General features: G+C 36.4%; 1 protein-coding gene across 4 annotated transcripts in view; it reads left to right on the top strand.

Moving 5' to 3' along the window:
* The first annotated feature begins 6774 nt into the window (after positions 1-6774).
* LOC121861425 (DAZ-associated protein 2-like) overlaps positions 6775-26539 on the top strand; it is a 64391-nt gene continuing 44626 nt past the window's right edge. For all 4 annotated transcript variants that reach the window (XM_042359145.1, XM_042359144.1, XM_042359143.1 and 1 more), the window contains exons 1-2: positions 6775-6902; positions 13926-14131. In XM_042359145.1, coding sequence (XP_042215079.1) covers positions 6887-6902; positions 13926-14131 — 222 coding nt within the window. In that variant the 5' untranslated portion in view covers positions 6775-6886. The remainder of the gene's footprint in view (positions 6903-13925; positions 14132-26539) is intronic.

The following is a 26539-nucleotide window of genomic DNA, read 5'->3' as shown; positions in this document are numbered from 1 at the left end:
CCTCACGCCAAGATAGCAATTACTGAACATGTACTGACTCCAGAATGTATCCGAACCTGCGCCGTTGTTGGTGAAAACTAGTGAATTAATTCGTACTCGGTACCGTCACAACATTTTCTGGCAGATTTTTCCTAGAGTTCACAACACTCACTCCAAAAAAGTTTGCCATGACAATTTTCTGAACTTACGGCTTCTTCAACCTGAGGCTGTAACCTCTAGTGGGGTGGGCATCCGCTAGTGTTCTAATCCCAGATATGAACTTCATATGAGATGATAGACTTAAAAACTGTAGCCGAAGTCCCTGGTTATAACAACATATGAATAATTATTTCCACACACGATTATATATATATATATATATATATATATATATATATATATATATAGAGAGAGAGAGAGAGAGAGAGAGAGAGCAAAATCTGCGCTCTTTTAATACCTGACACTTATTAAGAATAACCAAGAATTGCTCTTAAGCAGCTTCAGAACAGGGTGAATGACACGGACGGACAGGAAACATTGCTCTCAATAAACGAGTGAGTCAGTCAGGACTATACACAAAGCTGATTGATACAGCTTTGGATGATTCCCGCCAGTAAACGATAAAAGAGCCAGAAACGCAATTCATCGTATCCAATTTTTGTATCTCGGACATCACTACTGTACAGTACTTTATGTATGTTTGTTTACCTAGTGCCTGCCCTATTGTTGTAATGTTAATACTGCGCTTCAACAATGAAGGTCTTTAAATGTGTAACAAGGTTAGTAACTTAGTAATTACACTATTACATCAACAAATAAAAATTGTGAGAGATAAAACTCTCTGTTTAACCCTGCCCTACCAACTGTCACCATCACCGTGGTTCAGTGGAGTACTTAAGTAGCACTCGCCGCACCTGCTAGTGCTAGTGTCAGCAGCTGAATCAGGCTCCACTTCCCATCCAGCTTCAGCAAATTCCAGTAGTTTTATTAGCCTCTTATGATCACATTTGACTGTGCTTCTGGATAGATCTCAGAAGACGAGAACAATAATGAGGGGGAAAAATACCTATACAGTAGTTCTTTGCGTTTTTTACCTCCCGGCGATAATTATCAGACAAGCGCAAAACAGTGTGATAGGTTGTTGTTGTTGTTGGTGTTATAAATATAATGTTATTACTGCACTTCAACAAAGAAGAAGTTCAGACGCGTAACAAGATTAGTAATTACAAAACATGTTGAATAGTAAAAAGCATCTTTTGCACCGAGAAGCTATCTTGCAACTGGCAAATTCCAGCTCAAAAGCTTGAGCATACACACTCAGACTTCCTCTGATTTGGTTGGACATCCTGTATAATGAAGTAAGAAGTTAACAGGATATCCTGCAAACTTCTTAGTGTGAACTTAAGACCCTCTAAATTGTACTTTCTCAACTCAAATCGAAAATGGGTTAAGTTACTTGAAAGCCGTTTTTGCGTGTTTTTGCCACACAATTTGGGTTGAGTTTGGTAAGGTTTTCATGAATTTGCCCAAGAAATTAAAGGATTTCATTCAAACACTTCGAAATAAACAGGAAAAATATAATTTCGTCCAAAAAGTTGTGGACGCATTTAAAACGAATTATGAACCTTAAACTTAAAAGTTCCAGCCTTATATTTTCGAAAATATAACAGTACTGTATCCTGCTCCTTTTATATATCCTATTGATAGTCTAATGTTAACAAGCAATAATAAAGAGTGGGTTCTTATCAATATTAAATGCATTAAATAAAGAAAGGGCTCATAAAACTTATGAACATTCAACAGTCAACAGTAGCTTTACGAGTCACCTCTGGAACCTTCGGAAATTGGAAGAAAGACAGGTTTCTGTTCCTTATTGTGCTGTTGGAGTAATTAATAGCTACACAGTAACTGCGCTCCATTGCATATGGTAAAACAAACAGTGCACAAGACAATAAAAAAAACGTGAGTTCACCGAAATGTGCGTCTTCCTCCCTTTAATCCTTGCCTGCCAATTATTTTGTATACTGTACCTAGCAGCCGCTTGGCAGCGCCACATTCGGGAGTGAACGCGTTCGCCCAATGGGGTGTCATCCTCCTACACCTACAGTTCAAGTGAGGTCATAGGGGTTAACAGTGTTAAATATATTAACGCCATCACAATCACACTAAAAGGTATGTCCCTCAATATTGTCAATGCCTATGGCCTGGCACTGGACATTATTAGGGACCTGCCACGCTTTGCCATAAACAGATAAATTGTACTGGGAATCCCCCACACACACTCATCATTCTGTCACTTTATGTAACTTGCTGACAAAAACCATGACCCTTCAGGCTTTTACGCCCGTAATGCATTAGTCATAAAGGCAAGCATGAACTCTGCATGCTTCCCAGATGGGCGCTGTAAACGCTTCTGCGCTTCACCTTGCACAGGATGTAAGGGGGTGTCCAATAAACTAGCCCCCTCGGGGGCAATCTAAAAAAAAATCTATTAACGCCAAAGTTAAGCAAGTACTTAGCGAAACATAACAAAAAGTGTCAGCGTGTGTACCTTATAGTATTGGACTTTTGATGTGAAGTAAAAATGATTCTAATAAAGATACATATGCTGTAAAAATTAATGACTGTATGGCTAATACCTTTGAAAAGTCAGCTCGTAAATGTGCTTACGGACGTATAAATATATGGACGGGACAGACAAGGGTAATAAATAATACTGTTTGTTCCCCTTTCTCATTACTTACAATGCCTCAATGCCTTTAAATAAATATTTCTATTTCATAAGTTCTATGAACTTTTATCTAAAAATCCACAGAAATTCCTGTACCTCTTAATTCAATCAATAGCCTGACGAGTAAGTTAATCTCATCAGTGTATGTAGTTCACATTGCCTTCTAACCACGCCACTAAGACCATCAAATAACCACGACTTGTTTTCCTTTGTTTATTTTCGTATCGTTGTGATATCCTCCCATATGACGTGGTGTCGCAATGATATTGATAGAAAACGTATCATACCTTTATCAGCACAGTGCCCCCGAGAGCCCCTCTCACCCTATGATAAACAGTCTCAGAAGCATGCCATTGCTTCAATAACCATACTTAATTTTGTCGTTTTTATTAATAATACATTGCACTTAAGAGATTCCTAAATTCGAAAATCATTCCTCGAAACAATGTGATACAGTTGCGTTATTACAGTAAATGTTTAAAAAATTCCCTCCCTCTGCCTCTGTATCACATTAATTGTGTAGAGTTATGCGCATAAATTGATTGGAAGGTCGTGTGCACTGTACAGTATTATGTTTGCCCGTCCCCGTCATGAGTTAGGAATAAGGTTTCAGAAAAAAATGCCCCAACTGTTGAATTAAAGAACAAAGGTATGATAGTCTCACTGCTTTAGCCTTCACAGTTTCATTCAATGAATGTAATTTATAATGGAGATTATTATTATCAAATGCGATTCCGCAAAAGATACTGATATATCGATCGCCACTTAAATGCCTAGGTAATAAACACTTATCTTATAAGAAGCGATTAAATAAAATGTGTGGCAACTCGTCAGGATACTGTCACAATGAACAGCCTTGACTCACAGATGCGGATTGTTGCAGGTTCTATACTAGGGTTGCCTTCCCTGAGGTATAAATGAATTAGACAAGAAAAAGATTGTTACAGGGAGAATTACAAATAAAATCTTATCTGGACATTTGGGAATGCCATTTAAATGGAAAGTGAATCAATAAAACTCAATTAAAAATGCACAGACTCACTATCTTTCATACTATCATCCCACACCAAAAGTTATAAAAGTAATTTGCAAAAGGAAACGTTCAGGATAATGATAATAACAGCAATAAAGCAACAATATCGATATAACAATAGCAACAAAATAACAATAACTTAGTAATAAAATAATAATATTTGTAACAGCAAAATTAGTAGCACAATAATCATCTGTTCCAAACAATAGTAATACATAAAAAAATTCACATAACTAGCCATAAACAATTGTTATATAATTCATGAATAATTAACAATATAGTGTAATTTGAATTAGAGCTCTGTATACATATCACAGGGAGAAGCCTCTGCCCCTCCTACCCCCCCCGAACTCAAACTGTAACCATGGAAAAACAGAAGAAATGCAGAAGCGGTTGCGTACGCAATTGGTCCACAAAAGCAAGAACTGAATGGAGAGGACAATACAACTAACAAGACGAATCACATTTGCCAGAGAGGGGCGGAGCGTACGTGCTGGTGATGTGATGACGTAAATATAAATTGCGCAATGCTGAGTGTGGTGTCGAACTCAACCTTGCTCGCAACTGCGCATGCTGAGTTCATTCCTTTCGTTGTTTAATTCAAAGAATGACTACACGAGAATATTTTTTACACAAGGATTTTTGATCGAGAAACGGAATTTGAAAAAAAAATAAAAATGCAATTTAAGATAGCAAAAAAAATTACAAAACTATAATTTTATTGTACAGTATACTGTATATGAGTTTATAACATTGTTTATATAACAGGGGACACCAATCCACTTCCCATATATTTCTATATAATCTTCACTGGTGTTTCCTCCAAATTTCCTGAATGTTTTTATATCTAATGCTTGAACTCTTACTGGGCTTTGATATATTTCGTGGGGCAGTCATTGATATCTGTGGTCCACTGTTGGTCAGTCCTTCTTTCAGTAGGAACATTGCCACTAATGTTTCAGGTCATGAGATCTTAAAGATCTCATGAACCATTCTTTTTTCTTCTGTCTCGTGGTGTCTAAATTGGGTACATCTGTGACCTGCCAATAATTCTTCGAGAAGCTTGGCCAGATATGCACTGGTAGTACGAAATACTGTACTCAAATAATTAACTTAGAAGACAAAGAGGTACAGTGTTTTTTTCAGTTATAACTTGCCTTTACAATGGCAATCTATTTAATTTAAATATACGTATTTTTAAATCGCTCACCAGATTTTCCTTAGCTAACAATTGTGCACTCGTAACTTTCTCGATTTTTAACTTTTATGTATTGGTATATAATTTTTGAACTTGTCGAACCGCCGTTTAGGTCAAGCTCGTTTTACATCATGTCCTGCCCTTTCACTAAATTCACTCAGCGCTTATATTCGTTGTATAATAACTGGGATTTATGTAAATGCTATGGACTAGCAAAATTAAGGTAATTTAAGAAGACATAAAGTAAATTCTTAACTTTTTTGTGCAACCTGATAATAGAAGTTTCTTCAATACCCTGCTTCTCAGAGCATTTATGACAAATTTCATATATAGTTGATTAACTGAAAGATTTTTCATAGCCGTTAAATGCTAAATATAACGAAATTCATAGTCCACTCACTGCAGTACTTCAGCATGACGTGAAAATGAGTTGAAATGACTGAGGATATTATGCTCTCAAATCATTTGTTCTCTCTGTTAATTGGAATTGGATTTTGTTTAGTTTGAAGGTGAGTATTTTATCTGTAAGAGAATTATACTGTAATTCGACTTGAAATAGTTTCAGGTAATTGAGTATTGATATATAAAATGCAGGACAGAATAGTCGGGACAGGAATCTTAAATTCCCGTGGATTTGTGAACGTTAAAACAACATTGCTTTACTACAACAGAAATAGGAATGAGCATATACATTTAATACTTATAAGAATGCTATTAGAAAGCTGTGAGTACCTCCTATATTTTCAATGCTCCCTACACTTTCAGTGTTCTATATCCTAAGTTCCTCCTACACTTCCATTTCCAGTGCTCACCTGCAGTGTCAAATGCTCCCCGTGTACATTCAACATGTGCACCTTTACATTCCCTGTGTTCCTCTAATCATAGATGATACATTACTCCCCATCGGCATATTCAACGTCCTCCCAGCTATTTTAGTATCTTACCCTAATTTTCAGTTCCTCTCCGAGGACCCCCAACAACATACAGAGAAACGCAAAGGAGTAATTCCATATGAAACATCATTTGATGTTCAAGAATGATTTCACAAAACAAAACAGATCCAAATAGGACAGCCTAGAACACACTGTAATGGTTTTAGTAAGGAACCTTTTGTATTGATGAACCCATCGTTTAGGAACCTACAATCAGAGACGTGACCGATCGCCCAAGCGGCTAACGAGCCGATCAGTGGCGAAGAGGATAAAAGTAAAAGCAAAAGTAAAAGTAATAAAAATGAGGCGAATCACAATGAATAAGAATCAAAACTTAAAGAAGTATTTCTTGTACAGTAACATGGAAAGGGTCTCAGTAAGGAATTCATAGTAACGCTATATTTTTTTTAAGGAAATAATAGTATTGTCCACGAAAAAATAATATGAACTAATCGGAGGAGTACCAGATTAGGGAACCTGCAGTTGCAGTTATGACAAACCGACTGAACTACTGAACAGCTCTATTTGATACAGAATCCACCGTTAAAAAAATCTTAATCATATCAAGCTAGACTTTTGGGCTTAGACCAGATCTTGGAATACAGCAGCTCTGTCACCAAAGTTCAGTCTAGACAAGGAATACAGAGCAGCTTTTTCTTATACAATCCTGAACCCATGGGACGAACAGTTGTAATCAGCCCTTGTGAAAAACAAAAATGGACGGTTTCACTTGTGAACTTTGTCGGGGTTGCGTTTTATGTATGACTCAACAATTCATGTACATTTTAGATCATGAATTTCCCTTTCGTATTATCACATTCTTGTTATTATTATAGCTTTAAAAATATATTTGAGCGGCTATGATAATTAGATAAGTTTCCTATAAAACTGTATTGAGGTAACCGTTTTCTGTGTGGGATGTTTTCTCTCACAGTGGCCTCCATAGCGACACAGATAACAAGTCATTCCCACGGTACCAGTACACGAAGCTGTTTCCCCATCTCTTACTTAAAATGTCGGACAAGCGAGGTAAGTAAGACTCTGTTTTGTTTCCCTATACATTCTATAATACCTAGTGTATCTGTTATTACCGTAAGGACGATCGGGGAACGGGATTTGTCTGGAAATGATAGAAATAACAGTTTGAGACGCTCTTGGTGTTTTTGTTTGCCTTGCTTATAGCAGTCCGCGATGATTTGATATTCACCGTGTGCTTTCAAAATGGCGATAGTTTCTCTAATTTAACCTTGTTTTATGTATTTTATACCAGAAATAACGAAATAGTGCCGGGAGGTATGAATAATACCAAATTAATGTCTGTTCCCCGGCAAAGCTAATGCATTATGTATTCAGCAAGCGGGGAGGGAGGCAGAACCACCTGAACCTCCACACCACACACAATTTCTTTGCCGGTGTAGAATTTTCTTGATATTATGTAAAATGTTGACTTTAATGTACCCATATTGGCTGATTTAAAGAGGTTAGACAGTATTAGGACAACACCCAACCCCTGAAATACCGCAAAACAATTTGGTGAAGAAGTTCAAGTGTATGATAGGTAAAGGTTAAGGAGATGGGTGCCACATTATTACTTCGATTTTTTTAACAGGATCTTCACTAATATCATTATATTAACGTACGTAATAAAAATATGCTGTGGAAATAAGAAAAATAATTGTTTAGGATGGTAATGTGATTGATTTTGAAGTATTTAGTTGCCATTTCTTGTACAGATGTCATATACCTTTATTTATTTTCCGTTTATTTAGTGAGCATCTTGAACTTCGGATCTTATTGATTCAATTTTTGTTAAGATTATATGAAATTTTGTTTAAGGTCCAGTTTAGGGTACTGTACTTCTCTTTTGAGCATGGTTTGTATTGTAAAGGGTTTTCATATACATTTTAATGTATAGGATTCAAATTGTTTTAGTTGAGAGAATACACATTGGGGTGAATGACCATAGAAAGGATAACTGAGTTTGCTTAATACATGTACTTTCAGCACTTCAGAGATAAGGAAAATCATTACAGTAGTGTACTTAATTGTGCACAATGTTGACAAATGAACTGCTAAGTAATATATTCTATAGTTTTTTAACCTTAAAGGTTCATGCTTGCTTAACCCATATATATATATATATATATATATATATATATATATATATATATATATATATATATATATATATATATATATATATATATATATATTAATTGTGAAAGGATTTGAGTCCATAGCCTACTAGCAGTTTAAGTTTGGTAAATTAAAATTAATTTGGGTGAAGGTAGAGTTCCATTTTACGGAATGCCTGGGTAGGCAAGGACAGTACCTCGCCTATTTAACGTACCAGCTTCTGTAGCCTGGTACTCCTGCTAATACTGTAATAATTTTAAACCTCAATGATGTTATGTTCTTAGTATATTTTTGCCCAGTACTGTAGGTTTCTAGTTTCCAGTCATTTTCTGCCTGTATTGTTTTCGAGAAAATAATTAAAAGGGAAAGCTAGGTTGTGATAGGTATAGTTTTCTTGAAAGTTACATTTCACTAAAGATTACTGGAGACCTCGGGTATTGTACAGTACTGTACTTTTTTTATTTGCTGGAACATTACCAGTTTAACATAAATACCATAAACATGACTTAAATCTTGTGAATGCAGGGTACCATACCCAACTTATTAAGGTATTATTACCGTTTCGGTCATCCAGTGAATTTTAGTAGGTTTGGTTACGTTGCATCTGAGAAACAGTGCTGTGACCGATTTTTACCAGTTGGGGTTAGGTTAGGTGAAGTTCAGAATAGGTGGGTAACCGAAACGATAATTTTACGGTACCCTTATTACCCAAGCTCTAGAGTTAGTATGGGTACCCATCTACAATATGCACGTTCTTCCAGTTATATGCTGTGCTTATTTATCCAGTCATGTACCTTTACTATCTTCCACTATCTTTCTAGGATTCATTCTGATTGATGATGCTGAACTTAAAATACTAAATTCTGTCTCTTGCAAGCCTAACCTAACCAAAACCAAACCGTGTTTGCAATTGACCAAATTCAGTAATCTAGGACATCATTGTTATCAAACTTGACCAACAAAAATGAATACTGGACAAATAGTGGAAATAATTAAAGGTTCATAACTTGACAAATAACCACTTTGTTAATTTTAACAGGCTTGAACCATTGAGTACTGCTAGATACGAGTACTGTACACTAATCTCCCCGATAGCTGGATAGCTGGAATATTTGGTGCCGAGTTCTGGGTTTGAGAGATTTCCAGGTAATGTATCACTTATCAAGACATATTTTCATCCTCAAGAGTTTTTCCGGGTGTTGGTTAATGTTTCCATGTCGAACTCCAGTTTTACAGACACAGCTGTTCAGAAGTGTATTTAATTATGTAAACACTACTGTACACATACTGTACAATATATTGTAAATACTAAACAAAATGTACACTATACGTACTTTACTGTACCCGCCAGCGGAAGCTGTTGTCTTGAGCTTGTGATACAGGATGGCCTGCTTTGTCCTGTTCCATTTACTGTAGAAACTGGTGCTGTCACTCTCCTCTCCTTCCATGAAGGAGGGATTGTAAATGCACTGTAGTGTACACACTAGCCTACAGTAGGTATACACACTCCATTCTATGGACAAATCTGTACATTGGTACTTGCACACTTAAATAAATGTGTACTGTATAATATATGTAACTGTAATCTCGTTTTACGTCGTGACACTGCTTTAACGATATTCATGGCTGATTATATCCTGGACCAGTACTGTATTGCACAACACGTCATATGCAAACTCGGCAGTGATCGAGTGAATATGCTTGTACAGTGACTGCAGACAATGAGCTAAGTTTGAGGAGATGGGCTGTGAGATACATAAGGCCAATCATAGGCATCCCATGCAATCACATGACAGAAGTCGCCAATCATAGCTCACAAGCACTCTGAGCTTGCCCACCCACCCATACATGCTCAACATGTGTTGGCACATAATGCTGTATAACAGTAATTTGTTCAAATGTCCGTCAGGGAGAGATTTTTCCAGAATTTCTCGGGATGCTTAAAAAAATCCAGGTAATGGAGAATTCTGGGAACAAAGATTCTGCTGAAATGGGAGTTGTGCCTGTGTGTCTTATATTTTGTAAAATACAGTACAGTGTACTGTATGCCATTAATTTGTTATTGCTAGATATTTTCCCTTGTAAACTTTGACTTTTATCTTTAGAAAATGTCAAAGTTGTTGGTTCATGCACCTAACCATCTTAAAAATTATTGCCCCTAACTTGCCAAGCTGGGGTGTTAGGTTAACACTGGGGTGGTTAATCTTCAGGTGTAATGAGTTTTGGGGGGGGGGGGTGTATCTTCAGTTTATCTGAAGGCAGGATTCCTGGATGTTTTTGTTGAGGCTATGGGTGGGGAGGCTTCTTAAGGAAAGCATCAAGGGTGGACTCCCTTGCTCACTTCACTGTGCAGCATCTTTCTCAATTGGGATCATGCTCTTACAGAACCTCCATTGCATGAAACCTCGCTCGGCAGTCAGACAATAACTTCATTGTCAAGACTCTGGGAAGCCACTTTGTTGTTGTCTGCACTTAGCAATGTGTTTTCTTTTTTCTCCTTCAGGATTCATTAACAGAGGTGTTACTGTGTTTTGGTGAGGTTAGGTTTGCTGTACTGTATCATTTTCAGTCATATATTAAAGAAGGTGTATAAGAGTCAGTGCCCAGATTCTTGGACATTGTCCATTACTGTATAATAAGAAATAATATAGTCTTTGTTTATCTTTTTTGTGAAGAGGCTACTATGTACACTAAACTACAGTACAGGGTACTGTATCTGAAAGATAATCTTGTACTACTATATGTAGATTTTGTTTAATTTATAGTAGGACATAATTATTTATTTACTTGTTTATTTTTTCTCATGATAATTTTAGACAAAAACAAAATGATTTTCTTCTATGACACTATGGCGCATTTACCCATAATCGAGATATTGTGAGTTGAAAATCGGAAAACTACTATAAAAGTTATTGTTGCATTTGTTTCCACTAACTGAATCTCAGGAATTTTATCATTGCAAACAATAGTTTAGACAATTCTAAGACTTTTCCGTTGCAAATACCCTTGTACTGATACAAAAGAGTCAGCAGGATGCTTGCTAGCTATTTTCAGAGTTACAGAGTTACACTCATCACCAAAACAGCAAAATCTGAACGATATTGTTTTCCTTTTGCCAATAACGACAAAGTATCAGCATTCACAATGTTTTGCAATGGCAGATGTGATCATATTGAAACAAAGTGCAGGACTGTAGTTCACATGGTGGCTTTGAGACTGCGTATGGGTAGGTGAAGTTGCGCAGAGGATGGAAAAGCCGTTTCTGCGCGTATCGGCTGTCTTGGATTTGACAAGTGAAGGGAGAAAAGTGCTTTCCCGGTGTTTACATTCAGTGTCAGTGAGTTTAGCCTAATAATGACTGTCATTAATGTGGATTTTGCCTAACGTATATTGTGGGAGGGTTTTAAAACCTAATTAACATTATCGTGGATTATCTTAAAACAGATGGGCATAAATCGGGGATACCTGTACTCCCCGAGTGGTCAAACTTGTGCAACTGAAGCAGATTCAGCGGTTAGTCGCAGCTTCAAACGCTCAGCTCATGGCGACGTTGTCATGGTATTTCTGTTGTTGTTTTAATTACAGCACTGTGCGTATACTGTATGTATTGATATTTATTCGGTTTAAAATAATTCTTACAAGTATACAATTGGTTCAGATGTACTGGTATGTAGACAATGTAGGTATAAGTATATAGTTCAGCATGTATATAGGCAACACATGTACTGGCAGTCCTACTTATGACGGGGTTAAGGACCCAAATCCAGGTCACAGTCGAATTGGCCGGAAGTCGAAAATGCAAAAAATAATACATAGAAAATCTAAAATGAAATACAGTACAGTAAAAGTAATCAATAATGAAGAATGAATACAGTGTTACTGTGCACTTACCTTTAATGTAGTCACCTGAATGCACACTTGACCCCAATAATTTTTTAATTAAACATGGAGACTACATTAATTGAATGAAGCAGAGGAGGAGACAAGGCTGGGTGGATCATCAATGTCACTTTCTTCAGACAGGCTAACATACTTGCTTGTTTAAGCTATTGGATCATCTTTAGGGAGTGAAGATGCAGCACTGGTGGGGCGTGAGGAGACAGCAGTGGGGGGACTCCTTAAAACATATGTCCAATTTAGACTGCACAGTTTGCCTTTTCTTTTCATTGTAAATATCCCTGTAGCAAGCAAGTGCATCTTGGATCATTCTGTCTACTTTTGCAAAACGCTCAACATTTTGATCCATTTCATCAAACATTTACATCCCTTTAATAATAGTAGCAAATGCCTCTGCCATTTGTTTCTTCTGAACACCACCAGAACTCTCACTTTTACGCTTGCCAGTCATTTTAAAGGGAATTAGAACCGAAAATATTGTCAGTACACAGCGCAATCACTACCGACAACAATGACAGCCAAACACCAACTGAATGCGCTATGGTGTAGACGCTGTACACTACGAGGGGGCCCAGCCCACGCCACGCTCTCGTACGGGACGGAAACTTTTCAGTACTGGAAAATACGTACCAAATTTGAAAAATTTTTGGTACGACGGAAGCGGTCGTGTGTCCGGATGGTCGTATGTCGAGTAGGTCGTAAGTCGAGGACTACCTTTGTATGTATATACAGTGTACATAGGGCGTGCAGCTATAAAACCAATGTATCTAAACTGAGGGAGGACACAAACTACAAACAGTAAACAGTAAATTGATTTGACCATAGGTAACCAACTAAGCCACCAGATGCTTATTTCCAGACAGGTACATTTTATAGGTTTGGATATTTTCTGAATTAGCAAGAATAAAATGTAAAATGTGTTGAATTATATAACAAGTATTGCACTGTCCTTGGACTATCTGAGGCTGATAGATCACTTCAACATTGTAATATTCATTGGTTAGTAATATAGAAACACACTTATCTTCCTGGGGCGAGTTGTTCTGATCCTCGATAGCTGTAAAAAAAGTTTTTCTACAGTATTTCTCTTGACAAAGGAGATTGGGTACCATAGCTATTCACAGCTAGTGCTATGCTGGTTCTTATCTCAAATTCTTTCAATTTTTTTTTTAAATACTCTGTGCACAGTCCATGGGAAACCTGAAAATGGAATTTAACCTAAATTTTTCCATTATTTTGCAGGACTTTGACCAGTATGATCTCTCTTGTTCATGCCCTAAACACATGATTGGTTTAGAAAATTGTTGCCTAATTTCCTAATAAAATTGATGTAAATTGATGACTTGCTGTACTTTCTTGTTACCCTTACAGCACTGGATTCTGTCAACAAATATATTGGTCTGCAGAGTAATTTTACTTAGTGAAAACAGTATTTATCTTATATTTTTTGTAATTTTTTGTAACCCCTCAATTTTTTACCAAAGTTTTCAGTTATCTTTTTATTTTATTTACTTATTTTTTTTGTAATTCTAACCCGAGATTTTACATTTTTACTTCATTCCCTTCCTTTAAATAGGTTGGAACAAACTGAAAGTGTTGAATAATGAATTACTTGTTCTGTACAGTGCTGTACTACTGTATTAGGATATTATATACACAAACCAGGTATCCAAAAGTATTATAAAATTGAAAATTACGTTATTACTGTACAGTACAGGACAATATAGTATAGAAACTTTTTAAATACAGTAAGAGCTTCGTTATCTAGCACACTTTAGTAATTGTCATTTTATTATATCTACCAAACCATTTATCCAATCTGTTTATACAGTATTTTGTACAGTTTCAGTTTTAAGCGTATTAAGTGAATTTTTAAATGGTACTCTTTAGTGCCTAGAATTAATCTCCTAAGATTTAATGTAATTTTAAGTTATATGTACTGTAATGCATAAGATTATGCATTATTTTTTTGTTTAGGGGAACTTAACCTGTTAACTTTCATGTCATTCCATATAACAGGACCACCACCTGCCTCACCGTATGGTGCTGCAGCACCAAATGTGAGCTATGCACCAATGATTGCCACAGGTGCACCACCATCCTATGTGGAGAGCCTGAGCCATCAAGTTGTTGCAGGTCCTGGTGTATCACCCCAGTACCCTCCTCCATATGTCACTCCAGCCTCTGCTGCAGCAGCTTCTGCTGCCCAGTTGCAGAATTATAAGGTAGGTGGTGTGGTGTCTATTCATAAAGGAGTGATACATTTTATCTTTTAAACTTGTTGTACTGTACAGTATGTAGCTTAAAAATCAATGAGAGTCATTAATTGAATGTACAAGGCATGTCTGAAATTATAATAGGAAGAAATTGTCACTAATATTAATGGGATAATGCAATCAAAGGTGTTTGGGGAAGTTTGAGTTGAGTTTAAGTTAATTTGTATCACTTTAAAATGAAATCTAGGTTTAAGCCCATGAATGGAATGGATATTAGCAACTGTTTTTTTATTAATTTTTTTGTAATTGGGAATGTTTGTCTTATACTTTGATTATTTAGGATAAATTACCTTGCCAGCTATATGTACAGTATTTCTATCAAGTATACAATCAGGTAGTCTGTAGGTTCTGGCATTGGTGTTACAAATTTTAGGTAGAGGAAGAACTGCCACATTAATGCAGTATGAATCTACTGCCGAACAATATATTGTACCTGTGTGAGATGTGCAAGTGTTAACAATTGTATGTTTCTTATTGGATATATTTTATGGACAATAAAAGGGAAGTTAGTTTTTACTAATATATTCACGGCCTGGATAATTTATAGTGTACGGGGTTTAGATTTTACTTTGAAATTAATGACTTTGATAATTTAGAATGTACTGTATATGTTACAGTAACAAAAAATGCTGATGGAATACCATCAGCTAACCATTTGTTATGATTTATGATGTGCAAATATTATTTAACACCATTTGTATATGCTCAGTTTAAACATGATACATTTTATTTACTTGATGTTGATTGCTTGTTTTTTTTTGCCATGCTGCCACCCTAAAATTTGCTTTAAGATTGAAATTACTAGTATGGTAGTTATTGACTGAATTTATAAGTACGAACGGTAGTTATTGACTGCCATTGAATTCCTCTGTAGACTCCATAGAAGTTGTTAAATGGTGACCCTGTAATGATTTAAGATGCCCAGATGTCTCACTATGCAAGTTCATGGCTTAAGTCAGTTTATCCAGTGCAACTGGATTATCCGATGAAATTGAACCCAAGTTACATGGTGAATTCCTATGCGGTTATGTGAAGAGGCCATGGAAAGAACACTCGTTTTAAAGCAGTAAATTTTATTATGCAGGCTGGTCTTTGGTGTTTGGATTAAACCACTAAAGTGCTTTACATTGTAACATATGGGTCATTGATTTTGATGTGGATATTTATCCATATACTGGACAGTACAGCCAGATGAACTGTTTTATACATCTACAGTACATAGCGAGGTTGCTCATGCTATCTTAAGCAAAGAATACGGTCATCGCCAATTTCTTACTTTTCTCTTTAATATCATTGTGAGGGAAAGGTTTATTAATCATCATCAGGAAAACTAGTAAATTTTACAATGGATAATATTATCGATCCTTAATCTGTACACAACTTCTTTTTTTATAATGTGCACATTTAAGTCTCATAATGTTCCTATTTATTGAACATTTGACCATACTTTTGGGATACTTTCTTAATACAGCAAGTTTCTTGTATTAATTGCCTCCTGTTTGATATGGATCATTGGAAAGTGGGTTCTGTCCATAGTAGTCTCCTGATTGTCCATGGTGACAGAAAATGTCCCCATTCTGTCTGGTATGTTTGAAATACTTTTAACTTCCATTTATTTTTAATTTCCTGCTGAGTCATAAAATTACCAGACCACTAGTCACATTTTAGATTGTGACTGTGTTGGGGGGTGGCACCATATCAAAGACCAGACTGGATCTGACCTCAGTATCCCTAACCTTCACACAGTTGCTCAGTTGAGGTTAAGTATGTATAACAGCCCTGGTCAGTTTACTCCACTTGAACTGTGAATTCAGTACCATCAAGTGGCAGTTTGTGCATTACTCTCCAGCTACAGGTTAATGTACAGTACACTCGGTAAAAAAATATTCTGCACCCTTGGCTCTGAAACCATTCACAACAATCGCTGCGACAGAAGCCGTGATGAGCGTTACCAGATTTTTTGGTCTGTTGTGTAATATTGTATAACCCCATAAAGGTGCAGAATAATTTTTTTAGTGAGTGTATATTTAAGAATATTTGAAGTGCATGGTGATTTTATTTACCTTATCCAATCATAGTCCATGTAATTGGATAAAAATCCACCATGCCTCTTAAAATCGGTAGATGGATCTCCGACATCTTTTTCATTGATTGACAGTACAGTATTGCACATTTCAATGAATTCCGATAAGACTGACCTTAACCCAGATGTAGTTGAAGGATATGCTTTAAAGTCTTACGAAAGGCTTAGGGTCACTAATTCAGTCTTGACCTTAGTGGTGCAAAAAATTACTGCATATAAATTACAAATCCATTATTCATTGGACTACTGTGTTAGTTTCATTGCCTGGTACCCATAATGTGGTTGTCCTGCTCTGATCTGTTTTCTTAATGAATTAAGCAGAATATTTATAAATTCCTTTGCTTAATTCCATGATTCATTTGCTAAAAATTATTTAGGGTGCAGTACCAAAAAACCCAGAAAATTGGAAATGTTCAGCAAATGAAGATTGTGAGTGGTTGTGACTTTTCTCAACTTTGGATCTTTGGTTATTTAACAAAATTTGCCCTGTCTTGTGTGTTCATACATAGATTGTTTGCATTTGATATTGTTGACTGATTAATTTTTTTTTTATTGTGACCTTGTCACCAAGATTTTTTACTATGGATTGTAGAATGTCATTGTACAGTCTCACCCAAAAGTTCGTTAACTCTCCCAGCCAGCTATTGCTGCACTACCTGCTTCAGATGTTTGAAACTGTCTCTGTACGAACCAGAACATGAAACCAATATGAATGAATCTAAAGGTTTGAAGTAACAGACCCAAGTTCATGCATCTGAAGCAGGCAGTGCAGCAATAGCTGGTTGGGAGAGTTAACAAACCTTTGGGTGAGACTGTACTTACAGTAATGGTGTATTTTATTTCATCTCCTGTATATTTCTTTTTGTATTGAAACTTATTTTTCAATGAATCGCCTCTTATTTTGCTTAATGGTGCATTTATCAGTACTTCTTAATTTTTTATCGTGAAGAAATTTTATTATTGTAATCCTTGAAACATTTCTTATATTCCCATGGAAAAGATTAAAATTTCTGTTTCCTATCTGCCTGGATATCTCAATTTTTGTTATTGTATAGAACAAGCTCAAGTATCCACACAACTGTGCCGTATTTATTAAACTTTACATGAATATGTATACCTCATTAAATGAATTGTAGGACACCTCATTCAAGTTTTTCAGATTAAGGTCACAGTTGAAGGTCAGAAGGTAAGGACTATGTCCAAATCCTAATACTTGTATTGATTTAAAAATTTCAATGAAACTTGATATGAAAATGTTAAACTGCATCATCACTCAACATTTCAGATTGAAGGTCCAAAGTCACACTTATAGCTTCGGACATATTATGTTCTACAGCCCCTTTTTTTATGTACTACAAATTACAGTATTGTTAATCTACTATACAGTACAGTACTACCTCTGACAACTTTGTAGTATTGGTGTCTGAGGTTGGGTTGAGATTAGTTCTGTAATGTGACAATCCCAAATTAGACCTTTTAAGAATTTTAACTTATATCTTGTTCTTCTTTTGGGGAGACATACCGTTTCCTTGAAATTATAAAAAGTCGAGGGGTGAAGAATCCGTTTCTTCCTTCTGATTGAGTTTTATAAGAAGGTCATATCAGTGCTTAGATATGAAAAGGACAGGTACCACTTATGATTACAATATACAGTACATTGATAGCATTTTTTCATTGGCTCTTACTTTCTGTTTTTTGAACAGAAAAGCTCATACAAGATGCCTTGTGTTGTATTCATGGTCATTGGTGGTAATAATTTTTATTTGTCATATTTTGGTAACTTCTTGATAAATTCATTTAATATTTGTATTTGAACATGATTATGGATAGTGGGCAAGCTGCCCTCTCTTTGGACAACATTTATTAAGGAATTGCTCGCTCCTTATGAGCTTTGTTCAATATACTACTCATAATACCTGAGGTAATCTCTTTCAAGTACTGAGAGGTTGCTCATAATTGCAGTAACTTAAGTGAGGTCATCCCCATATGTACTTTACAAATATACCTAACTTATTTCTTGGCTCGGTTTATAATGCATCATTATTCCTGTAGCATTAGTGACAGCCTCCATTCTGTCTTAAGGTACAAAGTAACTATAACCTTAAGGAGTCTTTTTTTTTTCAACATCATTGTGAGGGGGGGGGGGGTTTAAGAGATTTAGAAACCAATACTGTCCATCTATAGGACATTAGTTTCTAGAACATGACTGAAACTGTTAAAGAAACCTTAATGAAGTTTTTGTGAAGATGTAACAAGTGGTAAGGAGGCACTTTGTTAAAAACTTGCTATAATTTTAATATTTACATAGTGGGGGGTTTAAGATGACTGTCTTTTTAAAATTTGTATCATAAATTCTCCCATGCATAAATGTACTAAGTCATGGCTTACTCTCATCTGATTTAATCTATTTGTTAAAACAACATTCACTTTCAGACATAAGTAGAAGCAAAGCATTAAATGTGCATTATAAGGAATCCGCACTTTCCAAAGTTATTTCTACTGCCTTTCTTTTGCATGTTTTCTAAAATTAAAACTTGAGCATTTTTTTCTTTTAATTTTTTCCAGGATCATAGTTGCAAAAATTATATATACATTAATGTTTTTATTAAAATTCTGCCTGATTTTTATACTGGGGTTGTGCTACCTTTTAATGGTCTACACCCTGCTAGCTGAGGAATTATAGCTTCTTGTCACACACCCATACACTCCATGTTCAGTCTTGCACTATACACTATTACATCTATTGTATTTAATCTCACTCAACTCATTTATCACAACTCATTTTTACAGTCCAGGTTATTGCCTTTGCTTCCTGCTTTGCTATAGCGTCTCAATATCAAAATTTTTTAAAGTACTTTAATTACAGCATTTAGAAACTGTAAAGGGTGTCAAGTTTCCTAAACATGTACGTACTTATTTTGCTGAAACTGTCCCAGGAGTTGAAAAGGGTAAGCTTGTTGAAAATGGAGTGTTGGAAAAGTCAATAATAAAAATGTTTAAGATTTAGAAGTATTGTTCCTGTACAGTCCTGCATGTCCTTGATATATGCCATGGGAAAGACTAGAAATAATGTAAAATGAAACTAACAAAGTGAAAGGAGATGATCATATTACAGAAGATTATACTGTACTCTGTTAAGCAAAGTGAATAAATGTGAAGATTTCAGGCCGTGTGGGTTATTTTTTATTTAATTGTTTTTTACTAAGAATTTATTATAAATTGATTTTTGTGCAACAGTTGGTATAAATGCCATACCAGGTGTTTTCCATTTTGTAAGGAATGGGGTGAAGACACTTGATAACATTTATATGGAAACCTGGAGCTGCTTGCCTTTGTCATTTTATATATATTACAGTATAAATAATGTTGTATTGAGATAGAATATGCAGGTACTGTATTTTATTGTAGAGCGTGTTATTCGATATATTTTATTATTTGACACACTTGACAGTACTGTACCTTTATGTATTATTTTGGGATTTTGGCCATCCTTCTTTTAACTCGTTGCGTTTTGGTTATGTCTTTGCTATGAAGGGAGAGAATTTTTTTTATAAGGTCTATGAAATTACATACTGTAATTGTGTGCCTTTCCCTGTAACTAAATGGAATATTTTGTAAAGAATATATCCAAAATTAATTAGAAATGTGCTGCAGCATTGTGTATAATGCAGAGCAAAAGCTTATCAAACTGCCATTATCCATGATATATGATTGCATATTTCAAAATTGAAGGGATTGACAGTGTACATCATAGCACTGGTTTTGTTTAACCCATCAAAGGTTAAGTTAGCTGGAGGGACAGCAGCCACCATCTATGGACGTTGTGTTCATTTTTGCATATACAACTGAATGGGGAGGGGAGATCCTCAGCTGCTGATCGAGGGTTAACTGTATCTCGACAAAAATAAAGCTGTTAATGGAAATTTATTATGTGTATGTTGCCCTGAGAGTACTGTGTGCACTGTACTTTTTTTATGAGATTTGTTTGAGAAAATAAATCTAATTTAGGAGTCCATATAAGTTACTCTGCTGTTCGTAGGGTACATATTAAAAAAGAAATAGTGCAAATAAAAGTAGTGTGTATGGGTATGTAGAAAAGGCTTTGTATGGTCTACTTTGCTTTATAGTAGCCATAGCCAAATATGAAGTGGAATGTATGTATGAGGGCAAAGCAGATAGCCATCTTGGGGTTTTGTTGTGAAAGGGAAACACAGTAGCATAACAAATATTACATTAGGGATTTGCTATATCGCCATGGCTGTACAGCATATTCATGGATGGAGTGACAAAAAATTTTAGTGGTTGGCAAGTAACTTTATTGGGGTGTGTGATAGGAAGAAATTAAAATTAAATGCAGATATCCCTCGTTTAATGATGGGGTTGCGTTCCTGAAAAGTGTTTAAAATTATTGCCAAATGAGTGATAACAGCAAAGCACAGAGGGGTAACAGGTTCAAATGGCAGGGTGGTAAATACGGAGTACAGTGGTCCCTCGGTTAGCGAACACAATTCGTTCCAGAGGGTCGTCCGTTAACCGAATCCATTGTTTCAATGGGATGTTGGGTTATTGATTCCAGCTCACTGAAAATTACAAAGTAAAAAAATGCAATGAAGTACACTTACTTTGAGGTGTGTAATTAGAAGGCTCCTGGTTGATGATGCTGTGAATTTGAAGTGGGAGGTGGAAGAGGAGAAGGGAGAAGAGAAGGAAGTGGGGGTGGAGGAGAAGCACTTAACTGCTTCTTGGAAGGCGAGTCACTTTCCATAATAATGTCAGGAACCTCTGGACTGACAGATTCTCCAACAGGAAAATCCTCTCTCCTTTTTGAAGTGGAAGGCTGAGGGGTAGCATCTTTCTCCCGCTGCCTCTTAAAGAAACTGTCAATTTTTGGTTGTGGAGCATTTCTCCTCCTGATCATTAACTGGTTTTTGAAGGAGACCACTTTGTCCTCAACAGTACACAAAATAGGTTCTGTTTTTATAACATCAGGGTGCCTTGACCTGAAGATGTCCCAGTCGTGAACAACATCTTTTAAATTGGAAGAAGACATTTGGTCATCACTTTCCCTTTCCTCCTCACCACTGTCTGTTTCTAACATCTCATCCAGTTGTTTCAAGTCTTCAGGAGTAAGTTCCTGCTCATGAGACATCACAAGCTCTTCCACATCATCTTCCTCCACTTCGAGTCCCATTGACTGACCAATGGACACAATCTCCTTGTCCAACTCTGTTTCTTCCTCAACTCCCTCAAAATCATGGACTGCTGATGGCCACAGTGCTTTCCATGCAGAATTCAGGGATCGAATGGAGACTTCTTGCCATGATGACACAATCAATTTTACAGCCTCCAGGATGTTGTATTGTGTCTTCTAGAACTGTGCCAGTGTTGGATCAGTGGAAGTTGCCTGATGACACCTTCTGAACATTTTCTTCGTGTACAGCTTCTTGAAGTTGCTGATTACATTCTGGTCCATTGGCTGCATAATTGATGTAGTGTTGGGGGGCAAAAACAACACTGACAAGGTCAAATCGAGCCTCCAAAGTGCTGGCAAGTTCAGGGTCATGACCAGGGGCATTATCCAGAAGGAGAAGAGCCTTTAAAGGGAGTTTATTGGTGGTTAGGTAGCTCTTCACAGAAGGGCAAAACACCTCAACAGCCCATTCATTAAAGAGCTGTCTTGTTACCCATGCCTTACGGTTGGACTTCTAATATACTCCAAGTTGTCCTCTTACCACCTTTTGTTGCTTGAACACTCTGGGGTTTTCAGAGTGGTAGACAAGCATAGGCTTCAGTCGGAAATTCCCTGAAACATTGGCACCAAGCAATATAGTGAAATGGTCCTGTATGGGTTTTTGCCCCGGTAAAGAGGATTCATCTCTGGTGGTGAATGTTCTTTTGGGCATTTTCTTCCAGAAGAGCCCGGTTTCATCCGCACTGAACACTTGCTGTGGAAGATAATTTTCTTCATCCACCAGTTCCTTGAACTCCACTACAAATTTTGCTGCTCCTTCTTTATCTGCACTGGCAGCTTCACCATGCCTAACAGCACTAAAAATGTCACTTCTTTTCTTAAATTTCTCGAACTGGCCCTTGCTGGCCCTAAACTCTTTAAACTCAGTTTCAGAAGAATTAGGTTGCTCTTCCTTCAAATGTTCGTAAATTTTCCTGGCTCTTTCACAAATAAATTCAGTAGAAATTGAATCTCCTTTCATTTGTTTTTCCTTAATCCAAATAAGAAGTAACACCTCTGTTTCTGCAATTTATGATCTACCTTTAAACACTAGTAGATTTATCCCTCACTTTCACTTCTTTAAATTTGTCTTTCTGCGAAAGAATTGTTGACACAGTTGATGCCAACATGCCATATTCTTTACTGAGCACATTTGTTCCAATGCCTTCTTCATGTTTCTTATTGATTTCCTGTTTCACTTGAATTGAAATTGCCTTTCTAGATTTCTTTGGACCCATGCTAGATTCAATACAGTAATTTCACCACTAAAATTTTAAGTTCACTAGCTGTAATTAAAGATTATTTTATTTAAATCAACACTGCACTGCACTATATATTATCAATATGTTAAATAAATTTCAGAATGACCAATAATTGTACTGTAAAAATGTAAAAATACTCTTTGTTCAAAAGACCCACAAGCAAGATGTTCCTCCACTGAATAGAGACTTAAACAGACGCGTTGGTGGGTGAGTAAAGTGGTTGATGGGCACACCAAAAACTAGTTCCCAGAATTAGATTACTGTATTGGCGGACTAACCTACCAGCCGATGAGCAAGCCAAAACATTTTGACATGTTTTCGTAAGAATTTCGTTAATCAAATTTTTGTTCGTTAACCGAATTGAAGATTCTTATGGAAAGTAATTCGTTAACCGAAGCGTTCGTTAACCAAGGGACCACTGTACTGTATAGTAGTACTGTACTCCCTAATCATAATAATATATAAGTTTGTTATTAACAGGTTTGAAATTAAACAATTGATTTATTAACACCTAACTTCTATATAAATGATGTGGTTCAGGGGAGTGTAGCAGCAGCCGGCGGACATCAGGAATTGTGCTATGTAAACAATTCACTGGAAATTTAGGATGACCATAATTCATCAGGAGCAAACTTTGGATAATTTAATTTTCCTTTTATTTAATTTTAGAATGTAAATCAATGTCCAGTATTACTACAATAATGTATTTATGAATGATCACTGTTTCACATCTCATCCGATTTCTCGTAATTTCAGGTATAGAAATGTTACTATACTGTACTGCATGTATTTCTCTTATTGGTTTATAATTTTTGTTTACACATAATATTTAATTAAAAACATGTTTTATGGCATTTATTTGTAGGAATGTATTTTAGCCTTTATAATGCGCAGCATTGGGAAAATGTTCTCGAATTAATGAAAGGTTTTTCAGGAACAGAACACTTCTGTAAATTGGGAAATGTCTGTACTGTTCTTTAAAATTATTTAAAGTACTAATAGTAAGATATGTGTGAAATTAGGGAGATAACATATGGGAGAAGGGTGATTGGAGAAGTGGGGAGTGTCAAAAGATGAAATGTCCGTTTTAAGGTAAAGAAGGAACTCGTTATTATATTTTCTACAGTGGTCTATCGTTTTTTGCAGGGGTTACGTTCCTGATATTACTGCGAAAGAGCAAAAATGCGAATACCGTACAGTACTCTTTTCCAGATTTTCACTTGCCATGTAATTTTTAATATTATAACCTATCCCCAATCACTTGTATGGCCCTAAACATGTTTGTAATGATCTGCAAACTTCTCTCCCTCTCATATATCATTAAATAACATGTAAAGATAACATTAGAAAGATGCAAATATAATTTTTTTGCTTATTTTTGAAATAATGAATGTGCTGTATGTATCTTTATATAATAATTTAGCTAAATATCTTTCTCGTCAAAAACGGTCATCCCGACGAATATGAATAAACTCCATTGGAAATGCATCATTTCTTCAAGACAAAATTGGTGAGATTTGCAGCAGCCAATCGGCTGTAACTCTTGAGAAGTGGGTGGGGCATCTCATCTCAGCTGGGAGAAAATGCACTATAGTCCCTCAACCATGCTCCTCCATTATTTACCTCCACTTTGCACCTTGTTTAAATTTATTTACTATATCGATTTTCTAGTTTAGTTAAGGGTACGCTTCCTTTTTTACGGTTTTCCACTCATTGATGATTAATAGTCATGATAAGTAGTTGGATGGGTGAAACTGGTAACAAAATTTGAAGACAGCTCAAATACTTGGCACTAGATCCAAGTAAAGGCAGATGCTGACTGGCTTTGATAAGCTTGCTGGTAAACCAGTCAAAAAATACATATGTTGGAGGCTTTTGGATGGTTGGGTTTGGAGTATTGGGGTCTTACTGCATTGTGGAATAAGTGGAGAGGTTCATTGAAGTGGTATATGTAGACTTGAGAGAAAGGTGCAAAATAGTTTGAGCAAGATCTAAAAAATTGACATTTGACTATCAGGTGGAGTGACGTAAGTTATATTTGATTTTCAGATAGCTTTATATCTGAAGTGGCAGGAATTATTGATAGATGTTTCAAATGTGCAGGTAAATACTATTTTGGCAGCCATCTTTTAAAAGGCCATCAATCACCTGATGATCCTAGTGTCATCACTGTGACTCATAGCTGACTTAAGATTGAGTGAATCCTGAACGATACATTCCACAGGATATATTTTATTTCATAAAAGAAGGTATATACATTAAAGAAAAAGAATAATTTCAATATTGAAGGCACAGGAAAAAAGATGAAATTAAAATATAGCCCTGTTAGCTGCTGGATAAGGTCTGTTTGGTAAGGGAGGGGGTAAAGATTGAACAGTCCCTCATTTGTTCAGAGCACTAGAAGATGAGTATAGAATATACCCTTCCAGTTGAAGAGGGGTACCATAACAAAGAAGTATTGCTTGAAAACTTGGTCATAAACATGTCCAACTCATATGATAGTAGTGAAGAGTGGGGCAGTGATAATTAATGACTACACATGAACAAATTCTTCTCGGGGTCCAATGAATTGTGATTTAAGGAAAGTGTGAGGTTTGAAAAGACCATATACTCCATCGTAAAACTATTTATCATGCTAAAAACTTAAAAGAAGTACTGAAGTACAATATTATGTACTGTATAATATATCATTCCTAGCTGGGAGGGACAGGAGAGAAAAATTAAAAAGAAAATTATAGGGGAAAAACAGAGACCGGATGAAAGAATGGAGGGGAGCATAGAAAGTGGAATGGCTGATCACAGTGGCTGGATTCAAATGATGGCCTACTGTTGGTGCCCTTAGTCATCCACCAATCAAGTGTGTTGGGGATGGGGTATTAACCAGCTTAGGTTGAACAGAATATACAAAATAAATTTTGTGGTAAGGATTGAAGAAAATGGTTGACATCTTATTTCCATATATATTATTTTAGGTTTTAAGCGGATATATTTGATTTACGTTATCAAATTTTAGTCAGGAGGAAAAACGGCATGGGATTTATGGAAGTGATATACAAGGTGGCACCATTTTGTAAGCATACTGTATTAGAGTTTCAGGAACATTGTGGGCCTGAACCATGAATCCTTGAATGGCAGCCATCATGAGTGAAAGTTAGCTGTATGTATGGCAGCCATTATGAGTGCAAGTTAGCTGTAGAGATGGCAGCCATCGTGAGTGAAAGTGAGCTGTAGGGACGGCAGCCATCGTGAGTGAAAGTGAGCTGTAGGGACGGCAGCCATCGTGAGTGAAAGTGAGCTGTAGGGACGGCAGCCATCATTAGTGAAAGTGAGCTGTAGGGACGGCAGCCATCATTAGTGAAAGTGAGCTGTAGGGACGGCAGCCATCATTAGTGAAAGTGAGCTGTAGGGACGGCAGCCATCATCGGTGGAAGTTAGCTGTTGGGGTGACAGCCATCATTGGTGGAAGTTAGCTGTAGGGACGGCAGCCATCATCGGTGGAAGTTAACTGTTGGGGCGACAACCATCATTGGTGGAAGTTAGCTGTAGGGACAGCAGGCATCATCAGTGAAAACTAGCTGTAAGGAAGGCAGCCATAATCATTGGAAGTGGTCTTGTACTGTTTATCAATTTTTATACATACTGTACTGTATTTGGGGGGAGTGGGGAATCCTTAGCCACAGATTATGGGTTAATAATAGCAGACATGAGCCACCTACTAGGCTTAGTCCTAACCTAGGTAGAAATTAATCTTCTGAATTTAAATTTTCTTCATTGAAAACCTT

Source organism: Homarus americanus, unplaced genomic scaffold (assembly GCF_018991925.1).
Source record: "Homarus americanus isolate GMGI-L3 unplaced genomic scaffold, GMGI_Hamer_2.0 scaffold24260, whole genome shotgun sequence".
NCBI lineage: Eukaryota > Metazoa > Arthropoda > Malacostraca > Decapoda > Nephropidae > Homarus > Homarus americanus.
The sequence above is the reverse complement of the archived record's forward strand: the minus strand, read 5'-3'. Positions and strand labels throughout refer to the sequence as shown.